At 39.3% G+C, this 23585-nt stretch overlaps 1 protein-coding gene across 7 annotated transcripts in view; it reads left to right on the top strand.

The window, feature by feature from the left end:
• Positions 1–23585, top strand: part of PTPN4 (protein tyrosine phosphatase non-receptor type 4) — a 178315-nt gene that overhangs the window by 121448 nt on the left and 33282 nt on the right. For all 7 annotated transcript variants that reach the window (XM_019932320.3, XM_019932319.3, XM_019932323.3 and 4 more), the window contains 3 exons: positions 4296–4364; positions 11982–12107; positions 13845–14003. In XM_019932320.3, the coding sequence (XP_019787879.1) occupies positions 4296–4364; positions 11982–12107; positions 13845–14003 (354 nt within the window). The remainder of the gene's footprint in view (positions 1–4295; positions 4365–11981; positions 12108–13844; positions 14004–23585) is intronic.

Below are 23585 nucleotides of genomic sequence, written 5' to 3'. Positions count from 1 at the left end.
AACTTCGCTTTTACCTCATTTATTTTAGGAGCTTTTTTTATAGTTGCCGAAAGATTTTCTTCCTAGAGGCCAAAAACGGTTTTAATTTTTCCTTTCTATTCTGATCCTTTTTATTCCTTTTTCCTTACTTGTTGCCCCAGCTAGAATCGCCAGTATAGTGTTGAGTAGAAGCGGTGAGAGCAGATATCCTTGTCTTGTTCCTTATCTCAGGGGAAGCCACTCAGTATTTCACTGTTAAGTGTGATGTTGGTTGTGAGCTTTCACACATGCCCTGTATCATGCATGTTGAGGCAGTTCCTCTGTTTCGCATTTGTGGGACGTTTTTATTAGGATTGGTTATTGGTTTTTGTCAAGTGCTTTTCCTGCAGCTATCACAATGATCATATGAGTTTTCTTTTCAGTTGTTTATTTGATGAATTATATTGATTGACTTTCAAATGGTAAAGCAGCCGTACATTCCTGAGAGAAACCCCACTTGGTTATGATCTGTTATCCTTTTTATATATTATTTTGTTTAATTTGCTTACATTTTGTTTAGAAGTTTTGCATTTATGTTTGTGAAGGATATTTCTCTTTCGTTTTCTTTTGTAATGTCATTATCAGGTTTGGTGTCAGGATCATTTTGGCCTCATTGAATGAGTTGGGAAGTATTTCCTCATTTTCAGTTTTCTAGAAGAGTTTCTCTAGAAATACTATTTCCTTTTAAAATGTTTGATAGAATTTTCCAGTTCTGTTCTTTTCTAAGGCAGAAGCGTTATTTATAGGAGGCTTTTGAACAGCACATTCAGATTCTTTCATACCAATGAAGCAGTTCAGGTTTTCTCTTTCTTCCTGGGTGGACTTTGATCATGGTTTTCAAGGAATTTATCTATTTTGTCTAAGTTCTTGAATATTTTGGCAAAAAGGTTGTAATATTACCCTATTATATTTTCAATATCTCTAGAATCTAGTAAGGTCATTTCTCTCATTCTTGATATTGGTAATTTGTGTCTTCTCTCTTTTTCCCTTATCAGTCTTGTTAGATTAAATATTTGGGATTAAATATTTTTAAACACTGTGAATGCTAAATAAAACCTTTCTTCAGGTTTGTATGTAGCTTATGGGCCACCCTTTGTCTGTCAAGTCTTAAAGGAAACAAGTGACCGAAAAATACTGAACCAGGTTCCCGTTCAAGCGTAGAGTCAATAGCTAGACAGTATCAAATATACAAAACCTCAGGGAACATAACATCTCTGAGCCTATTTTGAAAAAACATTAATGGTAAGGTTAAGCCATCTAAGAGAGAATTCAAAATGACTCAAGAAGCATCTCGGTGAAAGAAGTCAGAGTAAAGGTTAAATTCTTTAAATATGGAACGAATCCTTGACAACTGTGAGAATTGTAACTACAGAATAGTATTAAAATGTTATAAACTTGGGCAAAGTAAAAGTAATAATATAAGAAAGCAAGAGGAAGCAGGGACTAGTGAACTATGTGAATCCATATTAACAAAAATTAAATATTAATATAATACACTAAGCTTTTAAGATTTTCCCTGACTTTTTTTTTTTTTTTTTTTTTGTGGTACGCGGGCCTCTCACTGTCGTGGCCTCTCCCTTTGCGGAGCACAGGCTCCGGATGCGCAGGCTCAGCGGCCATGGCTCACGGGCCCAGCCGCTCCGCAGCACGTGGGATCTTCCCAGACCGGGGCACGAACCCGTGTCCCCTGCATCAGCAGGCGGACTCTCAACCACTGCGCCACCAGGGAAGCCCTTCCCTGACCTTTTTATTCTTCTCCTCCTTCTTCTTTTGTAAATGAATGGTAGCCTTTTTCTTTCCTTTAATTCAAGAGAAATCCATTTAGTATTTTCATTGTGGCATATATAGCATAATCACATTGTAATAGAATTATATCCATATTTGTAGCCTTTTCTATGTATGTATAGAGTTTCAGAACGATTTTTCCCTGCTCATAATGGAGATTATTTCTTAGGGCTATGGCTGTGGCTAAATCTGTTTACTTTTTTTGTTATGCTTTGCGATATTGCTTGAATTACTTACAAGAAGCCTGCATGCTTTCACCAGTTGGTATATTCTCACTGTTCTTAAGATAAGTATCTTGCTGTCAGAATTTAGTGTTCTTAGATTATGTTACAGTTTTACATTTTGTTCTAATTATACTAAACCCTGTAGAATAATGTGCATAATATGACATATAAACACTTCATTTTCCCCTCATATTTGAATTTAATCTTTATATTTTTATTATGAAATTCAACTTGTTCATTCAGCCTTTTGAGTAATAATGTCCCATTTGAATCCTCTTTCCTGGAAAATTACTCTATCAGTCCGGGAAACAGGAAGCTCTTTTGATTTTTCAAATAAAAGCAATTTAATTGAGGCAGTTGGTTTCTAACACAGGTGTTAGAAAGGCTAAGAAAACAAAAGGGAGGGGGTTTGGAGAAGCAGCAGGAAGAATGGGTAATGCCTGAGGGTCAGAAGCTTGTGTCACTCTGGGCTGGAGCCCACAAGCTGAGACCTGCTGCCGCACTGGTGAGCTGCTACCGTCGATTCTGGATCTCCAGGGCGGTGCTGCTTTAATCAGGGGTGGCATCATCTGCAGGGTTCTGTTTCTTTCTGTGCCCTGTCCCTGCTGCTGTTACAGCGGCTGCCAGCATCTGACGGTCACCTGCTTCTGACTTGCTCCGCTTTCTGATCTCCCACCAGAAAAAAGGCAGACCTGACAGAAAGCCAGCCTGCAGGGGAGCCTCCCAGATGCGGGGCGTAGCAGACAGAGCAGGACAGGACTGAGGCCTGGGCAGCTCGGTTAACGTGAAGTTAAATTCGTGTGTATAAGCAAGCCGTAGATGTCTGTAGTTGTGAAAGCTAGGCTTTCTGTTTATAGTCCTTAAGAACTTCAAAAACGTATCCAGAATACTTTTTAATCACCAAAATGATTAATAATCTTGTGAGCGATGTAGGAATGGCAGCATGACATGTTTATCTGGATACCGTCCTATCCCTAATGGATACACATTGGATAAATGCTTTTCCCCCTCATTATCAGCAATGGTTGGGAATACTAGCACTCTTGTCATCTCTCACGAAGACTGAGAGATGGAATTTTGAATATCAGGGGATTTAATACTTCCTTTACCAGCCTCCTCACACACACACCCCCTTGTTATCTCTGTTCCAAAATGTCCAGGGGATTACAGTCCTTGTTCTAATGTGGAAGTACAAAGCAGTGGTGAACCTAAATCTGTTACCTTGTTCACAATTGCAAGTGTAGCTCATCCTTCTTAGAGGAAATATATTAAGAAACATCAACTTATCTAAACTTTAAAATCGTGACAATGTTTCTGACTTTCCATTAAAACTTGAACAGATGTGCCATTCTATTCACATTTATCTATACTTGTCCATAGAAGATGATCTTAAAATTGCTTGCTTATTAGCTTTGGAAACCTATATTTGTATGCTTTTATATATATTAAATTTCCATCTATGTAAATGGTTATATTTGATATTCTAAACATTTGTGTTCATTCACTCAAATAATGTGATGTGTCAAGTAACAGATTCTCTGAGAACCAAGTTTTTATTTACAAATTTGCTCTCAACACATTGGAGTACCACAGAGGAAGCTCAGTTCCCAGGCATAAACGGTGTGCTTGGAAGACAAATCACCTTCAAGATAACCCCCTGTAATGCCCAACTCTTAACCATATTCTGACCTTCATTCCTTCTTATATAAAAATATCTGGAGTTGCCTGTATCTGGACGTGGAGGGATTTGAGGATGTGTCTGTGATCGTTATCAGTAGGTGAGGAGGAAAAGCTTGCTCAAGGAAAGAGCAGTTCTTCGAGATCTCCCCCAATGTGTCAGGCCCTTGTTGAAGGAGTAGTAAAGACACTAGCCAAACCGCAGACGTGGCAGGAGGGCAGGGCTTAGATGAGCTGGGACAGCGCAACCTGTTTCTGAGTCTAGAGGGGTGCCTTTCCAGGGCATAGCAGAGGAGGAATTCCTCTCAGACAGAATTACTTCTTTCATACTCACTCCCAAACAAGGGAGTATCTGAAAACGAAGTGTCTTTGGAACACATCCTTGTTCATTAATGGAAGAACTGTAATTAAGCTGCATCCATCCAGGTAGAAGTGGAATATAGTCCATTCTTTCCTTCTTACCCTCTGCTCCCTTTTCTCTGCTAGAAATATCTTGTCTCATGTAATTGTAGTATAGTCATGCTGTGTGTTGTCATTTTATCTTGTAGTTCTCTTTAAGGTTTTCTTATTGTACATATTTATCTATTTCAGTGGGAGAACTGAAGTCCAGTCAGTTCAATATGGCAAAGAAAAGGCAAATAAAGACAGGGTGTTTGCAAGGTAAGCCACTTCTAATTCAGTGTCTGAATTTTTTTTAAAGCAAGGTTAAAATTGCTAAAAACTCTTTTTCCAAATATGATTACAGAATTATCACATGATTCCTTCTTTAATTAAATGATAAATTATGTTGAGCGAATAATGAAATAGTTTGTCTAGTTTACTCAATCAGGTTTTTTTAGTGGACCAAGGATTGTAACCCTGACTAGGCAGAATCAAGTATTATATTATTAATATAACATTTTGTTGGAAGGCTTGTTTCCCTTTTGTTAACATTTTTGAGAAACATAGTGACTCATCTCATATATTACCCAGCCCATTTCTTCTTTCTTTAAATCATATTGTTAAGAAATAAGTTGCTTTTTATTTGGGTGCTATTTTGTTATGTTCATTTTTTAAGATCTGTTAATAACCAGTTTGCTTTTCAACCAGTGAGATGGCATGATCAGATTCATGGTTTAGAAAATAGTTTTATAAGCAAGTATAGAGAATGAATTAGAAGTAAGGCTGGGTACCCAGAGACCGGTTAGGTTATTGCAGTAATCCAAATGAAAATAACAAAGGTCTGAACTAAAACATTGACAGTGAAGTGGTTACTAGGGAACAAATTTGAGGAGCTTATTTTGCGAGTGGAACAGGCACAAGTTGTTGACCCGTTGGTGGAGGTGTGTGAGAGACAGGAGTGTCTGGAGAGACTTGTCAGCTTGGAGTGACATAAAATGGACAGGGGCTACAGGAGAGAACAGACTCGTAATAGAAGACGTTAAATTGGCACAGGTCTAGTTTGAGATGCCTGAGCAACGATCTAACCAGATTGTCCAATAGATGATTGAAAACTCAGCCAAGAGCTCTGACGAGGGAGAGTGACCAGATTGGTGGCAGCTGATCTTTACTGAAGACCTACTGTGCCGAGCATTGTTTCAGGCCTTGGGAACACAGTGAAGAACAAGTAACCCCTCTTAGTCTCATGGAGGCTGCACTCTGATTGGTGGAGCAGGCGCCTCATATAGTGAGGGCTGAGGCAGGGAAGGCCCTGGGCCGGAGCCAGTAGTGGGCAGGGTGCGCATGGCAGTGATCCAGGAGATGGCTAGACAGGCAGGCAGCGGCCGGAGTCTGTGTGGCCCTGTGCTGGGAACAGGGAGGACTTAGGATTGTAAATGGAGGCCAGGGGGACTGGGGGCATGGGAGGGATATAAACTGACTTGCATTTTAAAAATGTGGTAGAGTTCTTGTGCTTTACAGTGATAAACTGAAGTATCTACAAGTATCGTATGGTTTCTGGGATTTGCTTCAGAATAATTGGGGGGCGAGGTGAAACAGGATTCTCATGATGATGCTGTTGAACCTGGGGCCTGAGTACACAGGGTTTATCAAACTCTTCTTTCTACTTCTGTTTATATTTGAAATGTTCCAAAATAAAAAGATGGGGGAGGGTGGGAGATTAGCCTGGCTGCTGGGATAGAATCACTCTGTGGGGATGTGAGTGGAAGAGGGTGACCAGTTAATCTCATAATGGCTAATGCTTATTTTGTACTTACCTGTGCCAGGCAGTTTTTGTATATTAACTCACAACCCCCAAACTCAGTGAGGTAATAAATCCATTACAGATGAGAAAACTGAGCGAGTTTGAATAATTTACCTGAGATTGTACGGAGAGTGAGGGATGCAGCAAGATTCTAACCAGGCATCCCAGGTTCTTACCCACACTTTTAACCTCTGTGCGGTAGTTTTTGCTGTTCTGCGTGAGAAGCTTGACTCCTTCCCTGTCTCACATGTGAAAGATGATCCCGTTTATTGTCTGTCTCCTTCACTAGGTAGGATGTCAGCTCTAGGAGGACGGGAGTTTGTCTGTCTTAATTCACCACAGTAGCCACAGTTCTCTAATGAGTGGGGTATGGTAGATGTTTTTTAAATGAAGCAGTGTATTTTCAGTGAAAATAGCTTAGAGAGGGTGAGTCCTTAAAGAGGTCATGAGCTTAGAGTCTGCTGCCAGTGGAGGCCTGAGAGTTTTAATAAACGAGAAGTGGAGAATTTTGCTTTTGACTTTAATTTTGCTCTTAGTCTTTGTCCGAAAGACCTCCTGCTTTGTGTTTCTAGGGTGAAAAGCTGCTGTTTTTTTCTTTCCTCCAAAAGCAGAAACTGCTTTATTGCTCCACAAGTGATGGCTCATTTTTTTTAAAGCTCCAACAATGCCAAATAACATAAAGAAAAATCGTAGGGCTTCCCTGGTGGCGCAGTGGTTGAGAGTCCGCCTGCCGATGCAGGGGACACGGGTTCGAGCCCTGGTCCGGGAAGATCCCACATGCTGCGGAGCGGCTGGGCTCGTGAGCCATGGCCGCGGAGCCTGTGCTCCGCAACGGGAGAGGCCACAACAGTGAGAGGCCCGTGTACCGCAAAAAAAAAAGAAAAAAGAAAAATCGTTACCCCCAACACAATCATTTAAAATTGTTTTGTATTTACTATTCAAGATTTTGCCATGTATATACTCACAGAGATATTGATATGTATGTCTATATTTTATTTGTTTTAAACATTGTTTCATACTTTTTGTTGCTTGTTTTTATCACTTAGCATATCATAGGAATTTTCTTCGATGTTGAAAAATCTGCAGTCATTCATGTCAGTAAATCTTAAACACTTAAGTCCTTTTAGATCCTTCCCTTCGTCCTGCCACCGGTCCGCGTGCACAGTCAGAGTCATTTCTGGGGCTGAGGCTGTGCCAGCACTGTGCCTGGAATGCTTGTAAAAATAAAAAACAAATAATATTACAAGTTCCTTGGAGTAAGGACATTTGAAACAAAAAAAATCATTAGAACATGATTTTTTATGTGTTTGAATAATAAAATTTACTTGGGTTTTTTTTTTTCCCCTTCATTCCTGGCTTACCCTCATCTTGATTTGTCTATGAATGATCTCTCCAATCAGAAAATTGTCAATGAAAAATGCCTTGATGTAGGAAAGATTTCACTGGTCAGGGCATATAGCATTTTGCTGTGATAAGTTTAACTTGAATTTGAATGATGTAATTCATTTCAGCATTTGTTCAAAAAAGTTTTGAAATTGATTTATTTTGGCTTTATTTTTAGATTTATTGAGGGAAATATTGTCAGTTTCTCTATTAAATATAAATCTTGGTGTCATATTAGTGGCTTGGTTATTTCAGAAGGGAGAAAGAAAGAAAGTAAAAACACAGAGATGTCTGCCCCAATAGATACAGCTACTGAAATTACTCAAATTCCTCCTTTCCACAGTCATACTTTTTTTTTTTTTTTTTTTTTTTTTGCTGTACGCGGGCCTCTCACTGTTGTGGCCTCTCCCTTTGCGGAGCACAGGCTCCCGACGCGCAGGCTCAGTGGCCATGGCTCACGGGCCCAGCCGCTCCACGGCATGTGGGATCTTCCCAGACCGGGGCACGAACCCGTGTCCCCTGCATCGGCAGGCGGACTCCCAACCACTGCGCACCAGGGAAGCCCTCATAGATACTCTTGTTTCCAGTTTGAAAGTATTAAGGACCTGTACAAAGGTAAAATGTACAGTAAAATGTTAATTTGAAACCATTTTCCTTGAAATTGCTCTTGAGAAAGGAATAGTTTACTTCCTATCAACTTTGCTTTAACTTAAAATGTACATATTTATTCTAGTTCTTAGTACTATAACTTTTTTGCAACACTCCTTTCAGACTTGTTAAAATCAAAGTAAATATTTTTCTGATTCTTCTGTTAAAATAGCACCATAACAAAATACTTGCACTTTTTTATTCTTTTCCTAACAAGAAGCTTAACTGTTTGTCTTGCTTGATATTTGTAAAAATACTGAACATGATTTCATAACTAGTTCTACTGTAACATGATATCCTAATATGAATACCAAGTCATAGGTGTGTTTATATATTAATGTTAATATCACATGCAAATGACTTCCTTTATTTATATGTGTAAATGCTTTAATATTTTGAGCATATCAGATTTTGAAAGGTATACAGATAGTTACACCTGCATCTTACTAGTTCATTTTTTTTTCCAGAGCAGTTCCCAATGCATTTTATTTTATTTTATTGTTTATTTATGTTTTAAATTTAATATTTAAAAAAATTTTTTTTAAATTTTATTTTATATTGGAGTCTAGTTGATTAACAGTGTTGCGTTAGTTTCAGGTGTACAGCAAAGTGATTCAGTTACACATATACAAGTATCTTCATTTTCAAATTCTTTTTCCATTTCTGTTATTACAGAATATTGAACAGAACTCCCTGTGCTATGCAGTAGGCCCTTGTTGGTTACCTATCTATCTATCTATATATCTATTTATTTATTTGGCTGCACCGGGTCTTAGTTGTGGCATGTGAACTCTTAGTTGCGGTATATGGGAGCTAGTTCCCTGACTAGGGATTGAACCCAGGCCCCCTGCATTGGGAGCGTGGAGTCTTAGCCACTGGACCACCAGGGAAGTCCCTGGTTGTCTATTTAAAATATAGCGGTGTGTACATGGGAATCCCAAGCCCCAGTCTATCTCTCCTCCCCCACTTTTCTCTGCCTGGTAACCATAAGCTCATTTTCTAAGTCTGTGAGTTTGTTTCTGTTTTGTAAATAAGTTTATTTATATCATTTTTTTTAAGATTCCACATATAAGTGGTATCATATGATATTTGTCTTTCTCTGTCTGACTTACTTCACTTAGTATGATAGTCACCAGTCAGATAGTTCTTCATTTTATATATGCATTATTAAAATGTGAAATTGTTTAACAGGTTATCTTATAAAACAAATATGCATTATTCAGTGAGTAGTAGAGATAAAATTCCAATATGATGGGCCCCAAATAACTTCCTGTTTCTTTTGTTGTGCTGGAATTGTATGAATCTACTTTGAAATAATAAGTCATCATCTAGGACAAGTACTGTTTTAATGATCCCATTAGCTCTGAAAGACTAAGCTTTTCTGGGATTGTGATGATCTGATGCATATCTATCAAAATACCCTAATGGTTTTAGCAATTATTAAATTATTCTGTTAGAGTATTAGAGAATTCTAGAATTCTTGTCCACTCCTTGGAATTTTAGTTGGCAGTATAAATAGTTAGAAAAGATTTCTCCTTAAACTTCTTATGTAAGGTTGTTTTTTTCAGCAATAATAAATGTTAACTTATTTTTCTGATACATCAACTCTTTGAATTGCTTTCAGACTTTTTCAGTTATCATATAATATCTAAGAAGAAAGCAAAAGAATGTTCCCATGCAACAGAAAAATAAGGTGCCATGGTCAGAAAATAAATTTACCACATTGCAAACACTGATGAAGTGTGGTATTTTTTTCTCTGAAGTTTCCACACTCAACAGGAAACATAGACAGCAAGCTTGAGTGGGTGGGTCTCTGAGGTTAAAACTGTTAATAAAATACCTTGAAATTTAGTTTTAAATGCAAAGCATTTCCAACCATGTTTAGTTTATTAACAACGGTAAAGTGTTCTGATGCTTTGTATTAGGTGAGTATAACTGGATTTTTTTCCTCCTTCAAATGACTCTTTCCCTCTTTTAGAAAATGAAAATAGTTGATCTCCTGACTGTGGCTAGTGAACTCACTTAAACAGTTTACATTTAATAATCCAATATGTGAGTAATCTGTTTACTAACATTAATAGAAGAGCCATAAATGCTGTTTATTTTAGTAATCTTTACTTCATTTAAAAAATCTAATGCATGAGATAATATACTTTATTTTTATTTTATTGTGACTGATGAGGTGGTTAGACTAAATGGTATCCTGACTTGTCTTCAAATCAGAAAATCCTGTAATTTAAACTCATGGTAATGGGAAATGTTTATGTTTTAATGACTTCAGATTCACGTATGAAAAATGAAATCTGACTCAATGACTTTTTAAAAAAATTGATTACATCTCTTTTAGAAAATGTTCAATGTTCTTAAATTAAGGAGATGTCAGTCAACTATATTTCAATTTAAAAATAAATAAAAGAAAAAAAAGCAACATCATTAGGCCAAACTAAAAAGATTTTAGCTATGAATACATGAAATGATAGGGCATTTGTGTGCTTTAGATTCAGAAGTAATTTAAGTTACTTGTGGTTTAGTAAAATGAATAAACTAAAACATTCCACTGAAAATGTAGATACTCATAGATCATTTCAGAAGGTAGGGAAGGACCGTAGGAGCATACATTTTACTAGTAAATTTTGATATTTAGATGTAGAAACTTAAGTGGTTTGTCTGTGGGAAGGTCAAAGCTAGGATTGATGGTCCCCACTCGTTGTTTTTTTTTTTAAATAAATTTATTTATTTATTTTTGGCTGCGTTGGGTCTCTGTTGCTGTGCACAGCAGGCTCTCTCTAGTTGCGGTGTGCGGCCTTCTCATTGCAGTGGCTTCTCTTGTTGCGAAGCACAGGCTCTAGGCGCACAGGCTTCAGCAGTTGTGGCACGCAGGCTCAGTAGTTGTGGCTCGTGGACTCTAGAGCACAGGCTCGGTACTTGTGGTGCACGGGCTTAGTTGCTCCGTGGCATGTGGGATCTTCCCTGACCAGGGCTCAAACCCGTGTCCCCTGCATTGGCAGATGGATTCTTAACCACTGCACCACCAGGGAAGCCCCCCACTCATTGTTTTAATGCTTCCTACTATGTATGTAAATTTTCTTGAGTACTCGTGGTCAGTGTTACCATGCTTTGTAGTTTAGTCTGTTTGTATGTGCTTCAGTGAGTTATTACTGAAATATAAAACTGTCTAAGTTTAGAAGCTGATATATTATGTGTTTTTATGTAATTTGCTTAATTCATTGTATTAACCTTCATATGAACTCTGCATGTCAAAAAGCTAGGCATTTAAATAGATATCATGTATTTTCCACTTTGGCCACTTTTTGAATTTGCATAAAAAATGACTTCAGTTGCTAATTCACCTAAAATTCTAAGGGTTTTTGACCTCAGTAAGGATCAATATCTTTTCTGAAAAGATCATTTACTCTCTTTATCACTATAATAACTGACAATATACAGGTTAGAAAACATACGCTACTCCCCACCGTGAGACAAAATAATTAACCTTCCAAGTGTTTCCTAAAGAAGAAAAGAAAAGAAAAAAACCCACTGACCTACTGTATATAAAAGGGGAAAATTTATAAATAAAATATACACAATTATCATTTTTATCTTGTCCTCATTGAGGCAGAGGGCCAGGGTTTAGGTTTAAGGACACTCAGGAGATGATGTGTTAGGAATTGTTTAAAACACCACAAGATAAGCTCAAGTCCCAGAGACGCTGGGACAGAGACAGACAATGTCTAAAATATAATGTTGGCAGTATCTGGGAAAGCTTGATAGCCAACGATTCCATTGTTTTTTTCCTTTCGTCTTTCTTTCTTTGTTTCTTTCGTTTTTCTCCTCTTCCCTATTCTCTTTCCTACTTTTTCTTGCCTTCTTTCTTCATATAAAGCAGATTTCCTCTCTTAGGAAATTGTTTGGTAAGTAGCCTCCAAATGCATTAATTTCTTGTAAATAAACGTGTTGTGTTTACTCATCTAGAATATGATGTATTAAGACAAACTGTAAGGTTTGGTACATAGTTTGGGGTAAAAAATAAAATTTTTTGCATATTATTCAAATTATTACTCCAGATCCCCAAGTAAGCCCTTGGCACGGAAATTAATGGATTGGGAAGTAGTAAGCAGGAATTCACTATCTGATGACAGGTTGGAAACACAAAGCCTTCCATCGCGATCCCCACCTGGCACTCCAAATCAGTAAGTACATCAGGTGTACGTTTTGCTAATTTCTAAATGTTTGGCTGTATGTTTCCATTGCCTGAAGATTATAATATGTAAAATTAAAATTTTTCAGTTAGACATGATTTTCGTTGCTCCAAGGCATTATTTCCTCTCAGCCTGGAGCTCAGTGTGTAAGCAGAGCATGACATAAAGATGCTCACTTAACTACAAAGCTGACTTCCACAGTCAGGGTCACTAGCCAATATATCAAGGCCTATTAGTAGACTTAAAATCTGGGAATATGGTTGTAGCTGACATAAGTCTTTTCCATATGTATCTCCAGCATAATTTCGAGGAGAGTGCATATTATTTGAACATGCTAAGTGTTGTGATTCTCTTGCTGAAGCTCCTACCCTGCTTCTGCTGTGCCAGTGTCTGTGGTCTAGTCTAGGAAAAGGGATTTCCAGCCTCAGTTCCCACCAGCTCAGCCATAGCTCAGCTGAGAAGCACATGTTACTCAGCACTTACTGTGTATGCACTTCATCCTAGCATTTCTCACAAAAGCTGGATGCTTGGGTGTAGGTAGTAATAATAAGATAATAAACGTGTACTGGCCAAAGATGTTATCTTAATTTCATAATGTTAACAAGTGTGTTGTATGTATTATATGTATGTGATTAAGATAATGATAACAAAATGAATGTCACCACACTGACCGTCCTTGTTAACCCAAAAGGTTGATATAAGAAATATTTGAATTTTGGCATGGAATATAATATTTAAAGAAGTCTTCCTCTGGACATATTTCATACACATTCATGTTCAATAAATGTGCACTAAATTCTACAAGTTGTTTCACTGATGGGTGTTTGCCAGCTTAAGAGTAAATTCCTACCATATTGGAAGTAAAGTGTGTGCACAAACAGCTTGGTTCACAGCAGGTTACCTAATAGCTAGGTGTCTTCGTCACTACTTAGAAACAAAATAGACTCAAAAGTTTGTGCAGTGTCTTGCTAATTGCAGAGTGCTGAGCCATCTTTTTTATAATAGACTGCATATAAATTCAAAGGCTAATCAGCTTGTTGGAGAAGATCCAGAACCTTCTTTCTCTGGTCCCTTTTCCAGCCAGCCGTTCCTTATTTGTTACCAGTACCCCACTAAACAATTACAGCAAATTATGGAAGACACATCAAATTTAAACCAGATGGTTGAATTAATTAATTGTCACTAACTCTGATCAGACTTTCTGTTAATGAAACAATTTTATGTATGATATGAAGAAAATTGTTCTTTCCCTAAATCCTAAAGTGACTGTGTCACTTATGAAGATGGAAATACGGTATTCAGTATCTCTAGTCTTAGAAATTATAGAAAATCCCATAAATAAAAGTATTTATTAAAGGGTTAAAAAAGAATTCAGACCAGAGGATATTTCTGAATTATTGGGTTCTCTCCTTTTATTTTGTAAATGCTGATTAAGACGCACATTTGTAGTGACTGAAACCTAGAAACATTAAGGTTGGTGGGGATAATGGATGATTGAAATAGATAAAATCCCCGTGGCAGATTGCTAACTCTAGCTCAGATCTTTTGACTTCCTATTCTGTGTTTTTTCTGTTTCTACCATAGTGTCTTTGTCAGAGACTCAGCTTAGTAAAATGTGGTCAGTCTTAAAAACACACACCCACTTTCTACTGCGATCATATAAGAAAGAAACTTGAACATTCTGAGTTACGGTACGTTTTTACTCAGTGTTTGTTCCTCTTCTCGTAGCCGAAATTCTGCATTCACCCAAGAGGGAACCAGGTTACGGCCGTCTTCAGTGGGCCATTTGGTCGGCCACGTGGTTCACACCTGCCCCGGCGAGGCGTTCGCGAGGCATCGGTCTCCATCTTCCACGCAAGCTAACAGCATTGTTTTGGAATCATCTCCGTAAGGCCTTTTTGCATTTAGCTTCCTTTTTATGAGGAATAATGCCCCAAATTGTTTCATTTGAAATAACCTGGGAAATTATAGTATTTGATACAAGACTTTATGTGATGTTTTAAAAACTTATATATTTGTAAATGCGCTTATTTGTTCCTGAAGGTCTTGGTGACCCCCACCCCACAAAATCGCTGCTATTATTTTGTTGGCTCTGTATATTCTTGAACTTTTAGTGCACATTGTTACATATTTCTGTAGATAAATGCATCACTGTGGTCAGGCAGTAAGGTGATGAAAGGTAGAGTTTTCTTAATATTTTTCAGGAAGGGAACCATAAGGATGAATAGACAGTGTTGGGGAGATGAAGTAGCAAGGGAGAACATCACATTGAAAATAAGTTACAGAACGTGTGCATACCTCATTCTAAAATTCACTCCTATCTCATTACAAGTTGATGCATAAATTAAACTTCATAATTCAGTATATCAGTTTAATGCACAACATACTTACCTCCCATTAATAGGCAGTCTTGATTTATTGGTTCATATAATACAGTTAGTTCATATGCAAGTAAAAATACAGTGCAAGAGTTAGAAAAAAAGTAAAATACTTTATAAGATACATAGGTAGGTAAGAGGATTCATTAATTGCTGAGGAGGAAAAAGGGGTTTCAGATACAGTGAACGTGATGCGGGTTGAAGAAAGGGTGGGTCTGAGTGATGGAGAGCAGGTGGAGTGGCCAGCACAGCAGCTGTAGGTGCTCCAGGAAAGCGCGCCTGGTCTGTAGGAGCGACTGCTGTCCTCTGTGGGCGCCAGCAGGGAAGGCGGCCAAGCTGTCGGTACCAGTGGGCGTTTAGTCTGGCTAACGTGTATCTGGGTGAAGGATTTGGATTGTGTGTGGACATTTTAAAGGTTGGAGGAATAGAAAACTATACACTGCACAGTGACACCTGTGGAGCATGGGTGGACAGGAGTTAGGATTGGTGGAAATTTAATGTTATATTACTTTAAAAATTATAACTCTAAACTTTTTGATTTTTAATAAGCATGTATTTTCTACTTCTAAAACTTTAAAAAGTACAGTAATTAAAGACGTGATTGAAATGTTAACTGATTAAATTTTCAAATGACATGCTTTCGGCACATGAAAGCCGACCACTTGGAGGAATCACAAAGTCCGTGTCATCACAGACAGAACGGTGTCACTCCTGGGGCCTGACCACATGATCTCAGTCTAGTTTTTGTAGAGCCCTTTCCGTAGAGCCCATACACATCTGCCTATGCATACAATTGAGTATTTCCTTTCATAAATTTTATAGATTCACAAACCCCCCAAATCACTTACCTCTTCAGAATACCTTTGTTCTCTTTTCCTGACCTGAAGTGGAGGAGGAGGTTCAGGATAGGTTGGAACCATGCAGAGTTTTTCTTCCCCTGCCCAGTCCACCAGAATTTCAAATGCTTGGGGCTTTCTCTTTGGACATCTGTTTTATGAAGCTTAAGTATTTGTATTCAGTTTTGAATCTGTAACACTGCGTTGGAAATTCAGCCAATCCTCACCTTAAGAATAATGAGAGAGTTCTGAAAAGACAAGCTTAATGGTAAACTAATAAAAATAACTTACATTGGTAGCTTACAGTCAGCTTTTTCATAAATTATCTCATTGTTGTATTCAAGAGAACTCAATAAAATAGGAAAGCTATATAGCCCCCCCTTTACAGATGAGAGAGCCACACTAACAGCATTTGTCCCAATTTATAGAGCTAAAACTCGGGTTTTCTTGCCTGAGCCACTCGGTAGAACTGTGTATCCTGGACAAGGCTTTGTTGATTTTTTTTTTTCAATTTAGAGGAAATATTTTTCAACTTGGAATCCATAGATTTTAGTTTTACATTGGCCAAATGTGAAAAGAATGCAAACAATATGTTGGATTAAGCACAGAGCATTTCAGCGTAGCACAATGCATTGAAATTGATGTTGCGATATCTCACCAGTTTCCTGCTCTTTGAGGGAGTCCGGGGGCGTTCAGGTGAGCCTGACTTCAGGCACTGGGTGAGCTTGCCCACTTCCCAAGGAGAAAACGCTATTAATTCGCAGGTGTGTTTACTGTGGAAGCAAACAGGAGGCTGTTGTACTGCTTAAAATTACTGTTTGTAGGCAGGGATGATTGAGGTTACATCCTACCATTTCCTTCCTTTCTTTAAATGATCCACAGAAAATTAGACCGTTTTTAGTTTGTGATTTTTCTGAGATAAACATTAGCCCTAAATTAATTTTAAAATACTTAACAGATTAAAAAATAAATAAATTCCCACCACAATGCTAAGACGTAACAGGGAAGCTCAGGTATTTCTACAAAATAATTGCAAAGTGTGTGAGTGGGATGGATACGGTTTTATTTTTTATTATGATACAGATTGCTAACAGCTGCAACAGAGAACTGTTTTGAGTGCAGAGGAAGCTGCCTCACTGCTGACTTTGAAGCACTCATGAGGAAACTTACAGCCACCTGGACTGAAAACAAGTCAGGAAAGCTTTGGCCCACCTGGCTTGATTGACAGTTTTAACAACCATTTATCTGTTGTATGTTTGAAGTGTGGATATCTGGTTGAACACAGAGAGGAATTCCCCGTGTTCTCAACTTCATCCTTCAGTTCCTAATCACCAGAGACTATGCAGATTTCATAATCCTCAAATGTTAAATCCAGTTCCCTGAGCTATTCTTTCCTAGACTGTCCCGTTCCAGTCTTATCTTTATCCAACCTAATCAATTCCTTTTGCTTCGTCCTGAAAGCTTTGCCTTCCCTCTGCCCCTCTGAGCTACTGGCACTGATAACTTCACCTGCAGGCTCAGCGTAACCCAACTCCCATGCCAGCCTTGATCAGGTCTAGTGATATATCATGGACCATGCAAATACTAGGCTGCTGTAGGACAAGGAAATAAGAGAAGCAAAGGGGGTGGAGTGGAAGGAGTGTTGAGCCATGGGGCCTCAGAGGGCGCACCCTGTTAGATGCTGTACCTGTGGTGGCAGGACTAAGCACGGATCCCTGGGCTGCTGCTCTGCAGCGTACTTACCTGCAGTCCACCTCTGGCAAAAGCCTCCCTTACTTGCAGTTGGGAGCTGAGGTCAGAGACTTGGACTTTGGCTGAAACCAGGAATCTCAGGTCTGGGACCTTGGTTCTGGAGTAGATTCCTACTGATAGAATAATATGACATTTTCAGTTCTATTCTATTAATCATATCCCCGGGAGTTTCTATGCACTTTAATTGCCTTGAGCATCAATTAGTAATCAGTCTGAAATGGTGTTTACTTTGAAATACTCTGAATGTCACTACAAATTAGCCAAAGTATCAAGAAGCCTGAATTTTGAACCAGAATTTTATCTGTATCTTACGGAACATAAGTATGGCAGGGGTAAATGCCCAGTGAAGACTTGGATGACGCTAGTGATTGTAATTGAGTGAGACAAGAGCTGCTGGTATGTATTTTAGAAAATAAGGTTTTAAAAGGAGCCATCATTCCTGGCAAGTTTGTATTAGTGTCTACCAAGAATATGGTTTTTGTTTTCTAGTCTTAAATTAGAATAAACTTTATGCTTGTATGAAGGGTGTATTTGTACAGTTAAACCTTTGGCAGCATTTTTTTTTAATTTACAGTTTTAAGAGTTTATCCTGCTCATTTTTCTTTTTTATGAGTAATTACAATAATCTCTTTGGAACTATATTTTCTACACTCTCCCTATGACAGATTTTTTCCAGCTCCCATATTTAACGCCAAATGACTACCTCTACTTGTAAGACTCCAGGCACAGCCTTGATCCCTACTTCTTTCTTTGGTTCCTATTTCCCTAGTCCTGTCTAAACCATCTGATAGTAGATGCTCGTCTTCTTTTAGGTTATAGGTCCCTTCTCTCAGGTGCCAGCTGTTATTTCTAGTGGGGCTGTGGCCCACTATGCTGCCTGGTTGTTCTTTCCAAGTATGTGATGTCTTTTCATTCTGTTTTCCTTGGTAGTTTTTGTTTATTTGTTTGTTTATGTTTTAGCCTAGAAATAGTACCTTTTTATTTTATTTTTTTAATTAAAAAAAATTTTTTGGCTGCAGATGAATTGGGAGATTGGGATTGACATGTACACAATAATATGTATAAAATAGATAACTAATAAGAACCTGCTGTATAAATAAATAAATAAAATTTAAAAATAAATAATTTTTTGGCCGCTCCATGCAGCTTGTGGGTAGGGTCCTGGTTCCCCTGGATCCCCGACCAGGGATCGAACCCAGGCCCCGGCAGTGAAAACGCCAGGTCCTAACCAGTGGACTGCCAGGGAATTCCCAGTGGTACCTTTTTAAAGAACTGGCCTATTGCATGGTATTATTTTAAATGTATTATAATTTCAAATTACAACACATGGTTTACCTATGAAAGTCATCTTCCTAGATAATTGTTTAGTAGATTGACTTCGTATGATACTTATACATTAAATATGAACAGGGAAGTTATTTGTTACGATAAATTGAGTTAATATGAGTATGTCTTTAAAATGTAATTGATACCTTTTGCCCAAAATAAGAATTTTAGAAGTCTGTGTTGATATTCTTGATTACTTTTATAGACAGTAGTTAGATAGGTAGATAGACAGATAGACAGAAAGAGAGTGTGTTTGGTTATTGAAGCTGGAAACACAGGAAGGGGAAATTGTCACCAGGATTACTGGGAGAGTGCATAATTAGTTTGTGAAAAAGCTCCCCAGACCAACCTTAACCTCTGCAGTGACCAGGCCCATGGAGAGCTTGCCCATCACTCTCTGTGAAGTTACCTTAACAAGAAAGTTACATAAAACAATGAGAGAAGGCAGGTAGCACCTGTCCTGAAATCCAAAATTATATCACCCTTTCCTCTCTTAGATCGTGGCTGACCCTCTGCCTGTACTCCATTCTCCTCACCCTTTCTTTAGAGCTTGGCTCAAATCCCAGCCCGAGCCTCTACGCTTGGACTCTCTTCCTATCTGGGTCTTCTTGTGGACTTCAAATGAGTAAAGGAGAGGGTGTATTCAGATACCCATTGGAGTCCGGCAAGTAACACTGGGTGGGATTCATGTGGCCTGGAATGCCTGTGGCCCATCTAAAGGCAGCAGCTACCACTTGGCTTTCTCCAGTTGTTGGCAACCTGTAATGCAGGTCTATTCTTTCCAAAGCTTCCACATTTTTCATTCTGGAAATCCAGATTTTGTATGTAATTTTTAAAATGTAGTCAACTCACATTTTTGAAGTGAACAGGCCAAATGTATGTTGGCAAAAATTGGCCCACAAGCCATGAATCTGCAACCACTGTTCCTGTACAGTGATTTCTAATCAGGAAGTAGATAATAAAAATCACTTCTGGAGCTTTTTGGACTGTATACGCCGGGTCTCTAACCCTGGAAACGCAGACTCAGCAGTCTAGCAGAATGTCCCGTGGTGTCAGTGCCGTCCCTCTCTTGCAGCTGAGTGTTGCCATCATGGTACCCCTGCCCACCAGGCCTGGCTCGCTTAGATACTGGGCTGCACAGCAGGCTGGGGTTTGTCCCTGTTGTTTGTCTTGGTGCTGTGCTTAGACTGTTATCTGAACCAAGAATAAAGTTGTTCTGACTCCATTCCCACCTGATCTCAACCTTATACTCTTCCCCCAAGGCCTTTGGTTTTTATAAAAATTTATTTATTTTATTTTATTTATTTTATCTTTGGCTGTTCATTGCTGCACACAGGCTTTTCTCTGGTTGCAACGAGTGGGGCCTACTCTTCGTTGCAGTGTGCAGGCTTCTCACTGCGGTGGCTTCTCTTGTTGGGAGCATGGGCTCTAGGTGCGCAGGCTTCAGTAGTCGTAGCATGCGGGCTCAGTAGTTGTGGCTTGCGGGCTCTAGAGCGCAGGCTCAGTAGTTGTGGCGCACGGGCTTAGTTGCTCCGCAGCATGTGGGATCTTCCTGGACCAGGGCTCGAACCCGTGTCCCCTGCATTGGCAGGCGGATTCTTAACCACTGTGCCACCAGGGAAGCCCCAGACCTTTAGTTTTGAGACTGAACATTTCCCAGGTGTGGCAACTGTATGCAAAACTAGAGGAAAGCTTCTCTTTGCCTTGCCTGAGTGGTTATACTTAGTCCTGAGTAAGGGATGAGACCTATTGGTTGATCCATGTGGAGTCCAGTGACGTCCAGCTTTCGTAAAGTCTTGGAGGCTTCTGACCAGCTGCTTGTTAGAGATTTCCCATCGGAGGCTGTACCAAGGGTTGCCCGCCTCTGTCTGCCCTGGTCCCTGCAGCAGGCCATGGCCAAGGCACGCAGAGGCTGTACCAAGGGTTGCCCACCTCTGTCTGCCCTGGTCCCTGCAGCAGGCCATGGCCAAGGCACGCAGCTCTCTCCTAGCAGTTTCTTGCACAAGCAGCGCTTGAATGCATCGCCTTATAGAGGCTTGGGTTCTTGGCAGTTGAAATGAGCAGAATAAAAACTAGTATGTTTGGGATCTGGAATCTCTGGCCATCAAGGTAGACCTCAGAGAAGCTTTGGCTGAAAAGGGGAGGTGTGCTCTCTGATGCAGTCCTCATAGACTTATCAGAAGCTAGAGCATTTTGTGCCCTGAAGACTTCTGGGTAGAAAGCCGAGTGGTTATTATTGTTCACTGCGTATTTAGTGATTATATTTTACACTAGATTATGCAGTTGGAGGAGGGCTATATTTTCTCTTAGGGGAAGTGAGACCATTCATCGTTAATCCTGGCTGACGCCCTTGGTGCTAAGCAGATTTTAGCATCGCTACCACATCTGTCACGTGTCTAGCAGCAAGTCTCTCAAGAAGTTCACAGCTTCTCTACCAAGGGGAGCATATGTTTCCAAGAGCCACTCTGGCAGTAACCTCTGTGTTAGTTATCTTGGGCTAAATTATGCTCTGGTAGCACATTCCCCCAACTTACAGTGACATACAGCTACAAGGGTTCTTTCTCTCTTACATTCTGCATACGTGGTGGATCACCTGTGGGTCTGCTGCACGTCATGGTCATTCTAGGGCCCAGACTGACCGCAGCCCCTGTTTGGGACTTGGCTGGTCTCCTGGCTGAGGGAAGAGAGAAATACAGAGCTTCCTTTCAAAAGAGGCTACTCACATTTCATTGGCTAGAGCAAGTCATATGGCCAAGCGTGATGTCAGCCAGGGAGGAGTAGAGGGTAACTTTGAACAATAATATGATCTAATACAGTTTTGCTTCCTCAAGACCTTACAGCTGTGTCTTGGGTGTCAGTCATCAGTCAACAAAAATAAGCAGGATCTGGCTGAAGCTTGTGCCTGGTTACCACAGCAGCTGGCAACTCTTTCCTCTGCCCTTAGGCAGTGGGATAATAATGTTTCTATTTCCCCAGAGGACCTCCTCCCACCTCAGAGGTAAATAATAACCCCTGTGGTGATCAGTACTCTTGACGAGAACCGTTTTCGCCTTGCCTGGTCCCTTAACCTCCATGACTTCCACGGACGCAGGCTTCCTGGGGTCCAAGTTTTGAACCACTGGTTCCCCCTTCTGGCCTTCGTGAAAAACTCACCTTGTTACTACATGCAGGGTGCTCGGTTGTTTTTGTTTTTCAATTTTTGAATTTTATTTTATTTTTTTATACAGCAGGTTCTTGTTAGTTATCTATTTTATACATATTAGTGTATACATGTCAATCCCAATCTCCCACTTCATCACACCACCACCCCCTGCTGCTTTCCCCCCTCAGTGTCCATACATTTGTTCTAAACATCTGTGTCTCAATTTCTGCCCTGCAAACAGGTTCATCTGTACCATTTTTCTAGGTTCCACATATATGAATTAATATACGATATTTGTTTTTCTCTTTCTGACTTACTTCACTCTGTATGACAGTCTCTAGATCCATCCACGTCTCTACAAATGACCCAGTTTCCTTCCTTTTTATGGCTGAGTAATGTTCCATTGTATATGTGTACCACATCTTCTTTATCCATTCTTCTGTCGATGGGCATTTAGGTTGCTTCCATGACCTGGCTATTGTAAATAGTGCGGCAGTGAACATTGGGGTGCATGTGTCTTTTTGAATTATGGTTTTCTCTGGGTATATGCCCAGCAGTGGGATTGCTGGGTCACACGGTAGTTCTATTTTTAGTTTTTTAATGAACCTCTATGCTGTTCTCCACAGTGGCTGTATCAATTTACATTCCCACCAACAGTGCAAGAGGGTTCCCTTTTCTCCACACCCTCTCCAGCATTTGCTGTTTGTAGATTTTCTGATGATGCCCATTCTAACTGGTGTGAGGTGATACCTCATTGTAGTTTTGATTTGCATTTCTCTAATAATTAGTGATGTTGAGCAGCTTTTCATGTGCTTCTTGACCATCTGTATGTCTTCTTGGGAGAAATGTCTATTTAGGTCTTCTGCCCATATTTGGATTGGGTTTTTTGTTTTTTTAATATTGAGCTGCTTGAGCTGTTTATATATTTTGGAGATTAATCCTTTGTCCGTTGATTTGTTTGCAAATACTTTCTCCCATTCTGAGGGTTGTCTTTTCATCTTGTTTGTAGTTTCCTTGGCTTTGCAAAAGCTTTTGTTTCATTAGGTCCCATTTGTTATTTTTGTTTTTATTTCCATTCTAGGGGGTGGATCAAAAAAGATCTTTCTGTGATTTATGTCAAAGAGTGTTCTTCCTGTGTTTTCCTCTAAGAGTTTTATAGTGTCCGGTCTTACATTTAGGTCTCTAATCCATTTTGAGTTTATTTGTGTATATGGTGTTAGGAAGTGTTCTAATTTCATTTTACATTCAGCTGTCCAGTTTGCCCAGCACCACTTACTGAAGAGACTGTCCTTTCTCCATTGTATATCCTTGCCTCCTTTGTCATAGATTAGTTGACCATAGGTGCATGGGTTTATCTCTGGGCTTTCTATCTTGTTCCATTGATCTATATTTCTGTTTTTGTGCCAGTACCATATTTTCTTGATTATTGTAACTTTGTAGTATAGTCTGAAATCAGGGAGTCTGATTCCTCCAGCTCCGTTTTTTTCCCTCAAGACTGCTTTGGCTACTCGGGGTCTTTTGTGTCTCCACACAGATTTTAAGATTTTTTTGTTCTAGTTCTGTAGAAAATGCCATTGGTATTTGATAGGGATTGCGTTGAATCTGTAGATTGCTTTGGGTAGTATAGTCATTTTCACAATATTGATTCTTCCAATCCAAGAACATGGTATATCTCTCCAGCTGTTGGTATCATCTTTAACTTCTTTCAGCAGTGTCATAGTTTTCTGCATACAGGTCTTTTGTCTCCCTAGGTAGGTTTATTCCTAGGTATTTTATTCTTTTTGTTGCGATGGTAAATGGGAGTGTTTCCTTAATTTCTCTTTCAGATTTTTCATCATTAGCATGTAGGAATGCCAGAGATTTCTGTGCATTAATTTTGTATCCTGCAACTTTACCAGATTCATTGATTAGCTCTAGTAGTTTTCTGGTGGCATCTTCAGGATTCTCTATGTGTAGTATCATGTCATCTGCAAACAGTGACAGTTTTACTTCTTCTTTTCCAATTTGTATTCCTTTTATTTCTTTTTCTTCTCTG

This window comes from Tursiops truncatus, chromosome 7 (assembly GCF_011762595.2).
Source record: "Tursiops truncatus isolate mTurTru1 chromosome 7, mTurTru1.mat.Y, whole genome shotgun sequence".
Lineage (NCBI taxonomy): Eukaryota > Metazoa > Chordata > Mammalia > Artiodactyla > Delphinidae > Tursiops > Tursiops truncatus.
This window is presented reverse-complemented; position numbering and strand designations above follow the sequence as displayed.